The following is an 18,624-nucleotide window of genomic DNA, read 5'->3' on the forward strand; positions in this document are numbered from 1 at the left end:
CAAAACCTTTGTGGATGCTGTTTCCCAAAATGTTGTAGGAGGAGGGCTGTGTTAGTCAATGTGGCCAAAAATCAGGAGTTCGGCAGGAGCTTTTCCAACGAGCAAATTTTATTCAAGGGCATAAACGAAAGCCTTTGAATAGAATTTGCTTGTTGGGAAAGGTCCCATTAGCTCTTTCTGATTTCTTTCCCTTAATAGGAACATTAAACCTGATGGAACTGGCCAAAATGCTCATTCTGGAGTTTCCTGATTGTACGAGTTGTCAGCTAGGGGAACAGCCTGCCCCATGAAGCAGGGGTTTTTCCTTTGCTGGAGGTTTTCCAAGAAAGGCTGGCTGGTCATCTGACAGAGATGCTGTATGGACCTGCCCAGAGCAGGGGGTTGGACTAGATGACCTTAAAATCCAACGTTAATAAGATTTTATGAATCTTCTTCCAAAAGGTCCACTGAGGCAGGACTGGAGGACAATAGCACCCTCACAGCCCTGTTTCTCAGCAGAGGCATTCAGGGAGAGGGTGTCTCTGACGCTGGAAGTGGCATCCACGCAGCCATGCTTGGTCTTCCTCCATCGCTCTGTGGCTGTGCTCACACACCCACACTTTACAAGTCGCACTGGCTCCAGTCACGCAACGTGCTAGCTTAGAGGAGGGTGCTGTTTGAATCCAGACTACATCATTCTTGCCACAGATGTTCAAGCTAATGGCCATCCCTGCCTCATGTAGCGAGTCCCAAAGTTAGCATGTTGTGTGAAGAACGATGTAAGGACCAGCATGCTTGAGCATTCACTCAAAGACAGTCTAGAGACTTGTGCTCAATTAACTGTTTAATGAAGCGAAGCATTCTGATACAAGGAAAAAGTTGCGAATGGCCGTTTCCCATGCATTCTACAGTTTAAAATCACAACCCTCTGATTCCCCCCCACTCCTCGCCTAGGCACACACCCCTCCAGCAAATGGCTTGAACTGTTTCTGCCCTTTGACCTTGGTAAGGGGCATCTAACCCAAACAGTATAATTCACACTCCAATCTTGTCCCCTCTCCCTGCTGGCGACTCACAGTCAGCTGACACGGGTTTCTGGATTTCTTCAAAATGGAAGTGAGTTCGAGCAGATGTTATGTTGACATTTGGTCGAGGAGTCTGACAAATGACTTCTTTACTACCCCTTCCTTCAACTTCATTGGCTGATCCCGTTACTTTCTTGACAGGGAGGAGAGAAAAATAAATCTCTGCATCACACTAGGGGGCCAAGGACTGACTAACAGAATCTCAGATCCCAACAGAAAACAGAAATCTTTAGCAGCTGTTCGGCTGGTTCTTTAATAGTGCAGCAGTAAAATAATCCATGTTGTTTCCTGTCCAGCCTTTGCATCTTACCGTGGCATTATAAACTGGGTCCAGGGGTGGCAATGGAGGAATTTAAGACGGCTGCCACTTTGAGTGTCCAAAAGCTCTGTGCCAAAAATCAGAATGGGGAAAAGGGAAAAAAGAGAAGACGGTGTGGCTCTTGCGTCAGCTGAGGGCTTACCCAGACTCCACCCAAAGAGATTTTGGCAGCTGGGCAAGGCTGGTATTTTTATTCCTTAATTGGCCATTCATTTCCCCACCTCTCTGAGCTCTGCTGTAACTCTGAAGGAGCCATGTTTTGAAAGAGGCACCAGAGGAGACAGGCAGCGGTTGCTAATGGTCAGAGGGGAAGCCAGGATGGGAGTTGGCCAGCCTCAGGCCCAGCTGCAGGGAAGGGACCAGCAAGGAGAGGAATTTTAGGATTATATTGCATTTAGCCATAAAAGGGTGTTTGTTCGATGCTCTGTTCTCTGAGCCTAGCCATTGTGGCATAGCATGTGGGAACCCAGGCAATGGTGCTTTATTCAACCATCCCTATTAATAAGTCCTGCCCGGCGTAGAGACCTTGAAGTGGCCCGCAGGTTGCTCTCAGACAGGATTTAACAACAGTTTGCTGATGAAGCACAATTAGGCGGGTTCATGCCTCATCAGGCTTAGCCAGAAGCCGCATTTTACAAACAGAGTAAGTAAAGCAGCTGCAGCAGAGGGTTTTAAAGATTTCTTTTTGCCTTCATTGATTTAATAAAACAGAACAACAAAAAATGACGAGGGAAAAATGGAAAATAACACAACAACAAAAATATCTATAAGGGCTTGTCATACACGTATGAGAAGCCCTTACAGATACTAATTTCGTTGTACCTGTGTTTCTCAACCTTGGCCGCTTGAAGATGGCTGGGGAATTCTGGGAGTTGAAGTCCGCCCATCTTCAAGCAGCCAAGGTTGAGAAACACGGCATTATACTAAGAGTTTCAGTGAGAGATGACCATATTTCATTGTCACTGTCCATGTATAATCTACAGATGTAAGCAACTTGACAAATTTGACAATTTTGTCAAAATGATGAAAGGGCCACAACGGCAAACTCCACCCCTTTGTCCATGTGCGCAACATGCATCGTCATGGTGCATGTACAATACGTGGTGGCCCCATCGCACTGGGGCAATGCTTGTTTCGTCATTTGTCCTCTGTTGTGGACACCTCTGCCAGAGGTGATAGGACATACGACAGCAGGGATACTCAACTGGTGGTAGTAGTGGGTCGCAAACAAAGTTGTGGGGAGCCACAATTTCTAGATGGCTAGAAAGGTTGAAAGGAGCCTGTGAGGTTTGCAGCCCATTAATTCCAGGGGAAGACAGAGGGAAGGGGGCTACACTGTGCATGGTGCACAGCTGACTGGCAGGAAAGCAGAACTGAGGACCTTCTTGACTATCAACTGTTAGCCAGAGGAACTGGCTGCCACATGAAGCTGGAGGTCTTGAAACAGAGGCTGGATGGTCACGTGTCAGAGGTGTTCTAGTGGATCCTGCATTGAATGGTGGGGCGGGGCGGGGGGTAGATGACCTTTAAGGTATTTTCTAACTCTGTGTTTCCAACAGAACATGGTAGGTAGCTCACCGCTTTGAGGAGAGGCTGGTAAAATGGCATGCTTGTATGACTCTTCCACTACCATCAGTATTTTTCATTGGCGGGTTGTGTCATGAGTACGGATGGTGAGCAGGAGGGGGCCCCTATCCAGGGGGAAAAACGCATGCGTAGTTTGGGGGCTTTGCACCCTCTGAGAGAAACTCAGAGCAGACCTGCCTTGAGTTTTGGGTTTATCTGTGTGGGTTTGCCATGGTCTTTCAGTCTGGCAGGATTTTCTATCTACTCGGGTAGTTCAATAAACACTAGAGACCAAGACACCGTCTCAGCGTGGTTCTTCACTCTAAATTAGGACAGGTTGTCTCTCAATTATTTTGAAGGGCCACAGCACCACAAAGCTTGAGAATTTCTCCGTTAAGCTAAAAAGAAGCTGTAATGTCTTGCAGGTGGTCCTCGCTTAACAACCAGAATTGGGACTGGAATTTTGGTTGCTAAGTGAAGTGGTCATTAAGTGAATCCAACCTGATTTTACAACTTTTGTGGCAGTCATTTAGTGCATCACTACAGTGTTAAGCAAACCATGTGGTCATTAAGTGAATCACACAGTTCCCTATTGATTTTGCTTGCCAGAAGCCAGCCAGGAAGGTTGAAAATGGCAATCACATGACCATGGGACGCCACAACGGTTTTAAATGCAAACCAGTTCCCAAGCACCCAAATTGTGATCACGTGATCAGGGGGTCATAAGTGTGAGGACTGGTCATAGGTCAGTTTTCCCAGCACCATTATAAGTCCGAACTGTCACTTAATGAATAGTTGTTAAGCAAGGACTACTGTACGTGAACATGATCCTTTTCAATCCAGTGCTGCTGGAATTCCCCACTGATAGGACTAGATCATTAATTAGTCCAATCCAGGTGGGTTCCTCCTGCGCTCTTACGAAGGACCAGAGAATATGGACCCCCATCTCTTTCAAATGGGCAGAGATTTGTCCCTCTTTTTAAAAATACCGGAATGCAGACCCACCTACCTGCAGATACTCACCCACTGGGGAAGCATTACTTCACACAGTGGATCCCAAACAAATCTGTGGCCATAACATGGCTTGAAGACCAGACATCCATGGAAGAGCTACTGATAGAAGATAAAGATTTTTTTTTTTACTGCAGTACAAGTTCTGTGAGATTGGCCAAAGCACTGTGGAAATGGGATACAACATTGTTTGAAATGCAAATTAAGCAATTCAAGGAAAGATAAAAGCTATACAGGATGAAAGCAATCCAAAATATTAAAGCTGAACTGCAATAATTCTTAAATAACGTGATTCTGTTGTCCGTTTGCCAGCTATTGGTCCTGTTTAAAGAGTAATCCTGGCATAATACGATGTGCAAACAGGGTTCGTATGTCATGCCCAGCTGGCTCCCACAACACTTATACCCACTCAGATATAATTAGAGTTGACTCAGTCCAATTTTCTGGGTTGACACTATATAAACTCACTGTGTCAAACACCGTCACCAAATTTGGATTTCATATTGGAAAAAAATAGAGCCAATTTGGCATAGTGGCTAAGATGCTGGACTAGAAACTGGGAGGCTTAGATATGGAAGCTAGTGACTTTGGGCCAGTGACTTTCTCTTGACCCAACTCACCTCACAGGGTTGTTGTGGGGACAACAGGAGGAGGTGCATAAAACAAAAATGAGATATCAGAGGATAACTGCATTGTTTAGCAACCATTTCCGAGTTACAACAGTGATAAAAAGTCACTTTGCGACCAGTCCTTGCACTTACAACCTTCACAGGTCTGTAAAGCAAAGGAAACCTGAAGGAAGACCAGAACATTGTGAGTTTCACTTAGTGACTGCTTTGCTTAACGACCAAGTGGCTGCTTCCCATTGTGGTCGCTAAACCAGGTCCACCCATAATAATAAAATCTTGTCCTCCTGGCAGTCATTTTTCCGTGGAGTCCTTGGTGCTCTCTGAGCCTTGTTCTTTTCTTGCAGATGTTTCATTGCCAGACTAGGCAACATCTTCAGTGCGAAGAGGGAGTGGGCCTTGCGGGGATGTTTTGAAGAGTTTTAGTTGGTTTATGTGCTATGGTGATGCCGTGTGGTGGTAACAGTCTGTTGGTAGTTTCTGAGATGTTTCTGAGATGTCCAAATAAAACTCTTCAAAACATCCTAAATAACCCAAAAGACCCAGTAGCTCAAGAAGAAAGAACAGGAGTTATTTACAACATACAGTGCAAAGACTGTAACAGCCACTATGTAGGACAGACAGACAGAGAGACAATAGAAAAGCCAAAAGACCAGAACACCCCCTCGTCAGCAATCAACACCCAGATATGCAAAGAGTAACACCAGGATTAACACCAGATGAACCATCAAACAGCACAATATACCTTAATCAAGGAACGATTAACTCAGTCAATCAACCAAGCAGCAAACAACAGCCCAATGAAGGAACTCCCAGGGAGAGATCAACACCCCCACCAACACAAGCAGGGCAAGCCATATAAACTGAGACCAAGGCCCCCTCCCTCTTCGCACTGAAGATGTTGCCTTTCTGGTTTTCTTCCAGAGGCAATGAAACCTCTGGAAGAAAACCACCAGGCTCAGAGAGCACCAAGGACTCCACAGTTCAACCCTCAGCTACAAATATTCACTTTGACTGGAATAATTTTTCTCTCGATGGAAAAGAGGAAAAGGCCACAGCAGCATCAGGAGTGGCCTGAATCTTGGCAAGCATCCACCAATGGTGGCATTCACACAACCCCCATCCGTATGGCGGACTAACCAGTGGTTGACTCAACTGGCCCAATTTTCTGAGGGAAGCCATAAACAAACCATCCAGGCTGGGATCACACAACACGCCTGGTTAAAATAATACTTGTGGCTTGGTGGTTGTGTTCACACCACAATCTCCATCAGATTATTGCATACCAAGTCCTTTTAAGGCTAGCCCTGGTTGTTATGGTTATATTACTATTATTATTATTATTAGAGATTCGCTTTTGGGGCCATCCAGCCTGCTTGATTAATTTATGGTTTGGTGCAAACACAGAAAATGGGGCAGAAGGCAGGCATCAGGGTGAGTAAGCCAAGGTTTAAGGCAGTGTTTCTCAAACTTGGCCACATTTAAGATGTGTGGACTTCAACTCCCAGAATTCCCTAGCCAGCATACATACATACACACATCTTAAAGTGGCCAAGTTTGAAAAACACTGCTTTAGAGCTTATTACACTGAAGGTGGTTCGTTCAACAAACCACGGCAGAACCGTGGCTCGGCTGAACCCTCTGCTTGGAAGGGGGGCACGTGCTTGTCGCCCGGAAGCGACAGCAGCCCTCCGCCCTTTCCCAGGGCAGCGGCCTCACCCGCGCAAGCGCGCATGCTCCCGCCCAAGCCCGGCGGCACCAGCGTGGCTTCGAGCCGTCCTCGCCCTGGCGGGCGGAGGGCGCGCAGCCAATCAGCGCGGGGAAGGAGGAACGCCCCGCCTCCCCCGGGCGCAGCGGCGATTGGCGTCGCGCGCCAGCCCAATAACGGCGGCCGGCCGGGCAGCGCCCCCTTCCCGCGGCACCGCCCCGATGGCGGGGATTGGGGCGCCGGCGAGCTCCTCCTCCTCGGGTGGCGGCCGAGGGCCCGCCCCGGCCGCCCGAGGGCCCGCCCCCGGCCCCGCCCCTCTGGCGCGGCCTTTTCCCGGCGGCGGCGGTGCCAGCAGCAGTAGCGGTGCCTCCATTTTCTCCTCCGCCTCCTCCAGCGCGAGCAGCTGCGGCCGCCGCGCCCCGGAGCCACCGCTCCCCCGCCGCCCGAGCCCCGGAGCCGCCGCCGCCGCCCCCGCGCGAGGGAGGCCTCCGAGCGCCGCGCCCCCGCCCGCCCGCGCCCGCTTCCGCCCGGCCGTCAGCGCCGCCATGAACGAGGAGTACGACGTGATCGTGCTGGGCACCGGCCTCACGGTGAGCGCGGCGCGTGGGCGGAGTGGTCGGCGCCTCCGGGGGGGCCCGAATCGCCCCCCAAGACACGTGGAGCCTGAGGGGAGGCTGCTCGCCGGGTTCTCCGTCTCCCCGTTTTCGCGCTTTGTTGAGGCCTTCCATTGCCCTTTGGGGGGCTGCGCCCCTCCTCTCCCCCCGCCCCCCGTTTAGCCCTCCCTTCGCCTGCCCGAAGCCTTTCCTTGCCCGCCTGTGTCCTTTGGGTCTCGTCCTCCGCAGTCTCTGCCTTGCCCCGCGCGCAGGGGCCGGTTCACACAACGGCCTGAGCCCGGGTGCCCATCCCGAATCTTCCGGGGACACGTGACCTGGCTTAGCCTGACATTCCGGCCTTCCTTTCGCCCGCCTTGGCCTGCGGTGGACATCCAACCCCTCGCCTCTCCCGGGGATGGGCGCCCTGCGTTGCTGCTGCTGCTCCTTCCCATTTTGTGCCACTCAGTCCCCGGGACTCTTTGCTGATGACCCTTGGCCGCCCTCGCCCATCCACTGCCCACCTCAGTGGCTCCTGGAAAACTCCAGACCTCCTTGCAAATGCAATTCAGCAGCACACTGCTTCTGGCCAGGGAGGCTCTGACCTTGGTGGGACTCTGGGGGTTGCCCAAAATCAGCAGCCATCTCCTCCTCTGGCATCAAGGAGGACATCAGTGGAGATTTTATTTTATTTTTTGCCCTCTGATCATTCCCTGCCCTTCAGCCTCTTCCCTGTCTTTGCCTTTTTCTTCCAGAGGGCATCCCATGTCCTCTGGTTGGCAGCCACCCTCCCTTTTAGGGTCTCCTTTTGCTCCGAGGGGTGCTCTGCCATTCTCTGGAGGTCCCGTGCCTTGCCAGGCCTTGCGGGGGAGACCATCAATTGCTGCAGAGTCTCCCCTCGCCTTCCTTCTGCAGCCAGTATTTTTCCCATTGAAATCAGTGGGCTAGTTTGCAGGGAAACTGTATCAGTTGATAGGTTGGATGAGGATCGGGGAGAGCTAGATTCAGCTCCACCCCAGCCTCCCAGGTCAGTCCCTGGCTCAGCTCACCTACCTCCCAAGGTGGTGGTTCTTCTGTGGCTGAGAGCGCCCCTTTCTGTGCCTTTTCTCTGTGTTTATTCCATCAGGAACATTTACTTCCAGCTTTTCTCTGAAGCTGCATGCGTAACATTATTGCACATTGCAACCTCCTGAAACACCTAAGTAGCCACTGTAAAATAGAATTAGATTAGAGACATATCGGCCTAAGCCTACCCAGCTTGGTCCACGGATTTGAGTGAGGGATTTCAGCTCTTACTTGACACCCAGCCTCTTTTTGACTGATCTGTGACTTGTCCTTGTCCCCTTGTCCTCCTGTTGCATTTCTGCCCAGTGCAACTTCTTTCTTGCATCTGCAGCCCCTCTTTCTCATTTCTGCCTCCAGACCAGGTCTCCTGTCTCCTGGGGCTTCCCTGATCCTTTTCTCCTTCATCATTTTCAGCTCAGGCTTCCTTGAACTGTTGGGGAACCACCTCTCTCCCTCCTGCCCCCCAGCACCAAAGTCCCTTCCCATGGTCATTAATGGCTCTCTTACGAAGGGGAAGTCAAAATGGATAAATATCACTTTTGCTTAAACAAATTAGGGTTGGGTTTTTTTCACAGTGTTGGTATTTTGTAAAAGAATAACTTGCCTGACCTGAAAAGATGTGCCTTAACTTTGTAGTTAAAGTTCACACCCTACACTTTGCTCAAAATAAGCCACACGGAGTCCTGGGGCGCTTCCCCCAAAGAGAGTAAAGATTTGCATCATTGGTCTTTAAAGTGGTGTTTCTCAACCTTGGCCACTTTCAGATGTGTGGACTTCAACTTCCAGAATCCCCCAGCCAGCCTGGAATTCTGGGAGTTGAAGTCCACACATCTGAAAGTGGCCAAGGTTGAGAAACACCGCTTTAAAGTGTGAATCAGTGCTTTCCCTTAGATATATTGAATTAAAAGAGGCTTTCTGTTGAAATGAGAACCAATCAGATCACTTCTCAGAGAAAAGCCATTAAATGTTTTTAGCACTGAATTTTTCCCCCCAGCTGCCTTTCTTAATGTTGCTTGCCTTTAAACGCTCTCCCTCCTAAAGGGGATAAAAAATCAGTCCATTGTTGGTTTGGAAACTTGTCTCTGACCACTTTAACTTTGAGATTTTATAACCTTTGTTTCCGGGCCCTGCATCCGGTTTGTCTCCTCAAGTGCGCTCCTTTCCTGCCAAGGAGGCTTTCTCTCAACCTGAATCTATTTTGTTAGCACGTGGTCCTGACCCTCCCTGTCTGTCGAAAGCTTTCTGCTGCTGGGTTCCCAGCTGAGGCACTCGGCCTCCATTTGATTGATTTTGCTTCCCATCCCATTTTGCCTCTTGCTCTTTGCTGCCCTTCAACACCCCTGCTTTGCTGCCCACTTGTCCTGGCTCCCTTCCCAACCCGCTTCCATGGGGTCTTCCTCCCTAACTCCCAGTCTCTGCTGTTCACTCCTCATCTGAACATCTTCTCAAGCCCTTTCCTTTGCTGCTGCTCCTCTCGCGTCCTTCGAAAGCAGTTCTGCTCCCTGCATTTGGGGCGCTTGCCAAACCTTGCCCTTCCTGTGGAGGGAACGGGATGCGTGTGTCCATAGCACCTCCTTTCAATCGTAACCCCTTTTCTTAACATGTATGAACGTCACAGGTGCTTTGCAGGCACATTTGACCTTCCTGGAAACAGCCTCCTTTCAGATCTTTAATTCCTTTCTGGCACCTGGCTCTGGGCTGCTGCTTGGTTCCTTTCAGTCAGGGGCCTGGCTTAGGAGAAGGTGGTTTTTCAGAATATTAACCTGTTAACCCTTGAAAGCTGTGGCTTGTCATCACTTGAACTCTGTTTGCAAGGTAAACAGTTTGACACATCAACTCTAAAATAGCAGAAATGGGAGTGATTTCCATAAAAGTCGGCAGGGAAGGGAAACCATTCCTCCCGTGTCAGTCTTGTCTACCTCACGTGCTTTTTGAGTTGTCATGGGTGGGGCACTTAAGTAAAGCACCATAATCTCCGGTTATTCCTATATCCAGTTGTCTTTAACAGTCACGCATGAGATGGCTTGATCCACACATGAAAATTGCTTAGAAGTGGCATAGAAGCTCTAGGCAAAGCCCACAACCTCTCTCCCTTCTATAGCTTCCCCCTTGTTTGGAGGTGGGTAAGTAAGGACAAAGATGTCCCTGTGATTACTGCTTTTACGGTCTCCAATAGAACACTTCCAGACAGGCCAAGAAGATCCTGTGTGAAATGGTTTCAAATGTAACTTGGTGGCCCTCAGGGTGAAAATGCTAATCCTTTGATCCTTCAGCAGTTACTGTGTGTGATCTGCTTTCTTTAAAAAAAGAAAGTTTTGTTTCACTTCTCTACTGAAAGTTAACCACTTTTAGTAAGAACCAGTTCAGATGAATGATGAGTGTCAAGGCATAGGAAAGGAGGGGACATTGTTCCGCCCAGGGAGAAAGAAATACGGCCCAGAATGAATACGCGCTTCCTGCAATTGAAGCCAGCTCTTTCCTGCCTTGGTTTTTAACCTGTTATTTGGCTGGGGGGAGAGCAGAGATTTCAGCTGTAAAACGTGCCCTGCCACTCCTTGCTTGAGCAGAGAGGCCCTCTGGTGTAATTCTTTGAAGGGCAGGGATCTGTTCCGGGTGTGCATTAGTGTTATGGCAGTTAGCAGTTGGACGTCACTAATAGCAGATAGAACCTGCTGGGGTTCAGATCAGCCCATTCTCAAACGTGCGGCCAGATAGTTGTTTTACTCTGCTGGGGGAACCAGCACAGATCCGATGCCTAGAAAAGATGCAAACGGCTGTCCCGCGTAAGCACATACTGTGGTTAAAGTAATAAAGTGGACTCCACTTCCTTTGCTGGCTTGTTAGACTGAACTTTTGTCCCTAAGAACATAATTGACAGTGTTACTAAGGTCTTACAAGGAAATGCTGACTGGGGCTGAATCTAGAATGTCAGAATTACAGCAGGTAAAATGCTGGCACGTATGCCTGATTTGTAAGGGTTCAGTGTCGTAAGCTGCTTGTCCCTTGTCGGACATGGCGTGCTTTTGTGTCTCAAGGCTACGATGAAAGACCGAGGGCCTTGGCACACTTCCACACAAGAGACACAATAGCTTTCATTATTTGAGACCACATAACCAGCCTGTACTTAATTCAGCTTAAATTGGGCCCAATGTTGGTGGACCTTCAGATGTGGAAAAAATAAGTACTTGTTTCAACATACAGGTAGTCCTCGCTTAACGACCACAATTGGGACTGGAATTTGAAGCAACTCCAACCCGATTTTACAGCCTTTTTTTCTGCTGTTCACTAAGTGAACCACATGGTTGTTAAGTGAATCGCGTGGTTCCCCCATTGATTTTGCTTGCCAGAAACTGGCTGGGAAGGTCGAAAATGGCAATCACGTGATTGTGGGATGCTGTGACAATTGTAAATGCAAACCGGTTACCAAATGCCCAAATCACAATCATGTGATCACGGAGATGCTGCGATAGTCGTAAATGTGAGGACCTGTTGTAAGTTGGTTTTTTCAGTGCTGTTGTAGCTGCGAACCGTCGCTAAATGAATAGTTGTTCAGTGAGGACTACCTGTATGTAGTACATGCATTTTTGGAATTAGTTCTCAATCTCTGTGTTGGATTAGAAGGGAATGATCAGGAGATGGGGGCCGAGGAAGGATCATGACTATGTCTGGGATGATCTTGCAGCCACTCCAGGAGTGGTGAATTGAGTTTTATTTGTCCCTGGAGGCTGAAAATCCAGATGGCTTCCTTCTCAAGGCCTCTGCAGAAGTCCTGCAGCCTATTTAACAATCTGCTGAGGTTCTGAACTCCACCTGGAATACCGGGGGTGGGGGGAGGCTTGGGTTGTCAAACCTCTTCAACCCAGTTGTAACACTGCATCAGCACCTTGATGTTTTCAAATGGTATTTGTGAATCATAAGCCACTTCCTGAAATGCTGGGGATTGCTGGCAGTGGCAGGAGTGGAGCAGGGCCCTTAAAGTAGGTTATGTAATATCTGAAATGAACTGTGATCCTCAAAGGCTTCTACAATTTATTTATTTATTAATCCAATTTATATGGCTGCCCATCTCATGAAAAGTGACTCTGAGCAGCATACAACAATCCAATAAAACACTAAATATATAAACAATAATAAATCATTATATAATAATTATAAAATCATTAAACACTATAAAAGAAGAACTAAAACAGAAAATTTTATATTTATTTACATTGTATTTTATATTGGTAATATGTTTGTTTTATCGGATTTTAATGCTTATTGTTGTATGAATTTTATTGTAAACTGCCCAGAGTCCCTCTTGGGGGAGATGGGCAGCAACAACATTTGAATAATAAATAAATAAATAAAAGAAAATTATAGGCGAAGTGGCATAACCAGGTCCTGAAGGTCCTTCAAAAGCTCAGGAGTGATGAGGCCGACCTCATCTCTGGTCTTGTGCTGGTCTTTAAGATGCCACAAGATTCTTTGCTGCCCCCTTTTTTTTGCACCCCCCCAACAACCTCCCATGGCCAAATTTCTAGATAAAATACAAATACGAATAAAATCTGGATGCATATCTTTTAATAATGCACTATTCCCATCCATTCCCAACTTACCTTATTGACCTGGATCAGCTCATACAATGTAAGGAATGAGTAAAGTGCCTGGAGGACTAAGCTCCCCACCCCCCATTATCTGGACTTTTGCCCATCCTAGACAATGAAGTCAACTAAGAGGCACTGGACATTGGATCTCGCTGGTGGGAAGTGTTTCCTTGTGAGACAGTGTGGCCCTTGTTGCTTTGAAGATAATGGAGGTGACGCCATTTTGAATAAACCACGTTTACAGCAGGTCCTACCTTTTGGGACAATTGCTCGAGATACTAGTATGTTGCCAGTGGCATTTCAGTTCCAGGCTGCACTGGCTGGTGTTGATTGAGATCCAGCCTAATCCAATATTAGACCTTATTTTGGAACAGCAATCATCTTGGTTGCTATGGTAATTGGCATGTTGGTTGGCGAGATGTTGGAACTGATGCACCACCCTGTTTCTTCCGGACCTCACATCCTGCCCTGCTGATCCACACTTGGAAAAGCACGCATGGGAGGCTGAGGCTTCCAGCAGCTAGAAAATCCTGGGGGGCGTCAGTTGGTGCTTGGACCGACATGCCAGCAGCCTGTGGCTTATGCGTAGTTCTGCCGTTTGCTTCTGTCTGCCTGTACCAGAGATTCTGTAGGAATCCTTGAATCCGTTTGTAGAAGCAGTTTGAGGAGGATAAGAGAGAACAAGCTGAGACGTAATCCAGAGAAGATTAAGCCCAAGTAGATAAAATTGGTATGATGTTGCTGGCAGCTCTAAATGGGATTGTATTCTTCCTGAAGTATCAGATACCCAGTTGAGGAAATCTTCTGGATTCTGAGCTAACAGCAATAGCTACGAAGGCTTTTTGCCATCACAGGCTGAAGAGAATAGACCTTGCTTCAATTAACACCCTCCGTGAGGTCCAGTTGTTTTCCTGTAGCAACTGTCAGCATCCTAGTTAGGTTGTTTCTGAACTTAGTTTGCAATGGTGGTTTTTGGAACCTGAAGTTTCTGTTGAAAGAGCCAGCCAAAGAGAAGATACCTTTGTCTTTTCCCCTTCAAAGCATAGTGCGTTACTGTGAAATACGACCACTTGTGATTTTTTTCTTTCCACAGTAAACTTAAAGGTTGTGGGAATGGCCTAACTGTGGTCTGCTGTCTAGCTTCATTCTTGACACTTCCCCCTTGAATAGCCCACAAAATTCTGCAGTTGACATAATCCTCAAAACTCTGTCGAAGTCTCATTATATGGTCTCAGCAAAGTGGGCATTAATTATGGGATTAGCTACCCTGAAAAGAACAATATTGTAATCCTACCAGCACCAAGAAAAGTGGTCTGGGCAGTTGGGTGAAAACCCAGGACGGTGTTAGTAAAGGTTTCTAAAAGGCTCTTTCTGAAAACTGAGCTAATAAGGAAGCCTTGCCAGGGTTAGAGTGGAAAATGAAGTGTAGCGATTCTACTTAGGTATCCAGTGGCTGGAGGGAATGATATCATGGGCCATGCAAATTAAACGAATTTGCATAATGAAGTCACACTATGCTTGATGCCATCACACCTTTACCAGATGCCCGGGAAACCTGACCATCTATTCTTGAGCAGGGGATGGCAGCCAGAAAGTGTAACCTTGGATGCAGCTAAATTTTTGCCCTGGTTTTCATCATGCCAAGTAAGAAATAACCAGAATGAGTTACAATGAAATGCTGAAGCACATGGCCTAGGACATAGTCGTGGGCTTCAGCCTTAACCCTCCCCACTCCAGTGCAGGAGTTTCCCCAAGCTGCTCCCTTCCAGGTGGGGTGAGCCTCGGGCTCCCAGAATTCCCAGCTAGCAAGATTACAACCTCGGCACATCTGGACGAGGACAGGCCGAGGCAGTCTAGATGAGAATCTCATTCAGACTTCAGGACTAGTCCTGGAACTAGATGGACAGATGCTTCTGTGGCAGTGTTGCATAAAGCACAAAGCGCAGCTGAAACAGACTTCGTGACTCATAGGTTTAGGAGGAATTATATGGCAGCAGAGTTGCTCATGCGGTTAGAGCAGCCTCCTGGTATAATATTTTTGATCAACGTGCTGGTGGTCGTCTTGGACTCCCTTGAATATGTAGCTCTGAACTCAAGAGTACTGGATTCGGTATAGCTGGGACATGAGCAGGCTGGCATTTGCTGAAGTCTTATTCGTAGCCAACATTCGGGAGGGATCGTTGCTGGATGTAGGCTGTGGCGTGAAGGTTAGCACAAGGGGGACCATCTCCCCCTGAATCCCAGCCTCTTAAGCTTCTATTGGATAGTTCTGTAGGTGAAGTACAGCACTGTTTGTCCAAGTGCTTTGTAGTTGCTCTTTGTTCTTTAAGGAGGTGCTTGTGAGCTGCTTAGAGCATTTTGCTGAAACCCTCTGCCTCTATGTAATTGATGCTGCTTGCTCAGAAGCTGGAAAAAAACCCCTCCAATTACAGAGTAATTAAAGCATAGTCTTTGCATAGAATTGTTCACAGTCTCAACATGAGAGTTCTGATAGTGGCTTAATCTTTGAAACCCATGTCAATAATATTGTTAATTCTCCGTTGCGGTTCGGTTCAATCATTAACCCATCTCAGGCCATTTCTTGCACTTCCCTCTGTCTTGTCCGCCTAACTTTGCATGGAGCAGTTTACCATAATGCTGACGTTATCGAATGGCTTTGATCTGAAGGAAGCTGTATTATAGGATGATGCAGTCAATGCTTCCATCAAAAGACTGTCCTAGCTGTGAAGTCACTGGCTTACAAATCAAAATATGGCAAATGGTTTTTAAGGGAACTCCTTTGCATGAGACATAGATCTTCTAACAATGAGTTGTGTTGCTTTCTTGGATCCTTGTCCTCCTGGTTTAACTCTGGTGGATTAGGCTTGGAATTGGAGCCATCAGAACAGCTTAATGTTAGAGGATTTGTGTGCTAGTCCAACAGTCCTGAAGTTTTTTCCCATATGCTGCAGAATTCTTAAGCAAGGTATGCACCTGAATCTGACCTTGATTGGAAAAGGGAGTCTGAATCCACCTTGGCTCAATTCCAAATTTAATTCCCCTCTTAAAAGATTCCAGTCTACAATTTGGTTCTGGGTGAGATTCTTGAAGTCAAATGATGTAGGTTCTCCCCTCCCTCCCTTTGCTCATGCATATTCTCCAAGTCCGTTGAGAAATCGTTCTGTTGCAATTTCATCTAGGCTGGCCTTTATTTCCTGCACACCATGGTGCCAAGTTGTAGCTTTCCTGAATCAAGCAAAAGTCAGATGCTTGCAGAGCAGAAAATGAGGCTGTACATTAAGCTGCAGATACAACTCAACCTTGATTAAAGTTTGATTTTCAAGTATGAGGCAGGAACTGAACCAGTTAAGGCTGGGTAGGCAAGAATTGGCTTGCCCACTGCTAACAAACACCTCTGCTACCTTTAACTTTGCCATGCCAGCTTGAAACTCTCTTGGTAGGGATGTGGGGAGAGGGGTGTCAAATTGAGATTTCTCCTAAATTTACATTGCTCATTTGACAGTAAAGAAAGCCTCAGGTATGTACATAGATTAGATTAGATTAGATTAGATTAGAGCATTCAAATTTTCATGGATAATCTACTTCAGTTGCATGGAGTGTAATCCTGAGAAAGGAATATTAGATACACACCACTACAGTTGTTCAGAGGGAGGGAAAGGAGACGCCTATAGCAGTGTTTCTCAACCTTGGCAACTCTAAGATGTGTGGACTTCAACTCCCAGAATTCCCCAGCCAGCATACATAGCATACACAGAACCATGGTTGTGGTGAAGAGCTAGTTAAGATATATAATCTAATAAAAAAACCTTGGCCTTCTTGGAAACCATGAGAAGTTATGCAAAATTTTCCAGCAAAGTCTGTTTCATGCCAGCATGGTACTCTGTAATTCCTTTTCTCGAAGACTATCAGCCTGAGCTAAGCAAGAACTGACGGGTCCTTCTACCAGGTTATGAACAGGGCCAGTTCTGACATCAGATTTATGCCCAGATAGTAGATTAATCAATCAAGTTAAAATTAACCTTCTCCCCCTCCCCCTCCTCCATGTTTTGGTCTAAAAGGCTGTTCATGTCCAGATGAACTTTTCAACTTCCTTTCTTGAAAGAGGGGGAAAAGGGTATTATTTGCAGGTTGTCCAAGTGGTAGAGAGATCAACCTGCGCAAAGCCAGTTTGTCCTGGCTTCCCCTTCTCTTGGCACGTTCCTGCTGCAACCTGGGCAGGAAGAATCCTTGGAATGTCGTGCCACGCTCTGCAGAAAGACATCCTCAGGAGAGCAGCAGAAGTGGCTCTGCTCCAGTCTTTCCTCCCTGTTCCCCTCTCTTGAGAGGAAGTGACAGAGCGTGCAGCCAGCAAGGCCCTTCCTTGGAAGCCTGATGTGTTTCAGGGCATCTTTGACAGCAGATCCAGAATATTAGAATATGTGTCTTGCAAATCGGGTAGTGGCTTACTCTTGGTACTACTACTGTTACTGGCCTGTTAGGAATTATGGAAGGCATCATCAACAGGAGCTTGATTTTTGTTCCCTTGCAATTCAGGGCAACGTCTTACAGCAGCAAGAAAGGCTACAACATCTCGGATGACATGTTCTTTTTATTAAAGAATGCATAGTGTTTGTTACCTCTTTTAAGGCATCCCTTAGTGGGTATCCCCACTATCCCGCTAAAAAAATGAATTTAGGCACATCTGGCGGCACTTCCTTTCAGTTTCAGTTTTTCGGACGTCTCTTCTTGTCTTCCCAGTGTTTACAGTATTGTCTGTGACAAAACCACATGCCTCAGACTGGAAGTTTTGCTCCCAGTTGGCTGCCGCTTGTCCCCATTCTGCTGTATTTTAAGCATTCCAGTACAACGATACAGAAAGGAGAATTGGTGCCCTAATCAATTACTGGAGCATCATCAGAAATGATGGATAAAAATGGTGGATAAAAGGGTTTCAGTCGAGACACCCAGGCTTAATTAACCAGCACCTGAAACACAGGCATTTTCCTTATTCTCTACAGTATGAAAAGAGAAGAACCTAAGGCTAAGGATACCCTTATTTTGGGTGAGAATCTTCTTGGAAGTTATTTTGGAAAATAACTCTGGGATGTTGCAGTGGAATGGTTGTTTCTATGGCATTACCATGTTCTGTAATATGAAAAAAGAACAGAGGCCGGTGGCAACTCTTAGCTCTTGAGAACAGCAGTTGCACCAGCCGTGGCCTGCCCAGTCACACTCTGCTCACCTTGCACCACGCTGTTACCTGAAATGGGCTTGCATGACGCCAGTGAGGGTGTGGAAGGGCTGGCTCCGATGCAGGGCCGGGCAGTGTGGCAAGTGGGGGTGAATCAGGCTGACGAATGGCCCCGAGGGGAGCTGTTAGGAGACCGCTGCAGACGTTGGGCAGAACTCCAGGGGTCTTTGGAAGGAAGCCGAGGACCCTCAACATACGTCAGGATGAAACCACAGTGCTTCCAGAAGAGGAGCCACAGCATAAGCATGGCCCAGCGTTGAGGTGGTGGCCACGCCAGATGGAAGGAAGGTGAAGTGGCATGGAGAGAGCCACCAAATGCAGCCGGGTCTGTCGGAGAGATGCCGTGCCAAGTGGGGAAGGGCAACGGATCCTGTGCAGCAGTCCAGTCATTTCCAGATGGGGGAAGGCCTGGAAGCAGCCTCTGAGTCAGCCCAGCCAGCCACAGCCCACTCATACCTAGCAGGAAGAAAGGGAAGCCGAGCGGTCCCATGCTGGTCCTTCTAAGTTTAGTCCCAGCCCCTGGTGAGATTAACCTCCAAGGGAGGTTGGGTGAGGGCAGGGGAAAGCTAGGTGACAGAGCCAGTGGCGAGGGCTTCCACGTGAGCAGCAAGCCAGCTGTCTGTTTCCGCAGGGCAGGCAGGCAAAAGACCGGAAGAGGGAATTTGGGTCTGTTCTGGGGGGGAGAACAGCCCTTTCTAACAGGGAAGTTCTAGGAAAGCAGCCGAGGTTGCATCTATCACCCGGCCAGAGTGATTGCCAACTGCCAGCTTGGAGCAGTGCCCAGAAGTTGAAAGTGAAAGCCTGAGAGAGGCCTTTCTTAAAGGGGAAGGGTTGGGGTGAGCAAAAGCTCCCTCATCCT

General features: G+C 47.7%; 1 protein-coding gene across 2 annotated transcripts in view; it reads left to right on the top strand.

Annotated features, from left to right (window-relative positions):
* GDI2 (GDP dissociation inhibitor 2) overlaps window positions 1–18,624 on the top strand; it is a 229,920-nt gene that overhangs the window by 196,367 nt on the left and 14,929 nt on the right. Inside the window, exon 1 of one of the 2 annotated variants that reach the window (XM_063308930.1) lies at window positions 6,486–6,884. The exons of the other annotated variant lie outside the window; for it this stretch is intronic. Within the exon in view, the coding sequence (XP_063165000.1) occupies window positions 6,516–6,884 (369 nt within the window). The 5' untranslated portion in view covers window positions 6,486–6,515. Of the gene's footprint in view, window positions 1–6,485; window positions 6,885–18,624 lie in introns of those variants that run through there. 2 annotated transcript variants of the gene reach the window in all.

Source organism: Candoia aspera, chromosome 7, assembly GCF_035149785.1.
Source record: "Candoia aspera isolate rCanAsp1 chromosome 7, rCanAsp1.hap2, whole genome shotgun sequence".
Lineage (NCBI taxonomy): Eukaryota > Metazoa > Chordata > Lepidosauria > Squamata > Boidae > Candoia > Candoia aspera.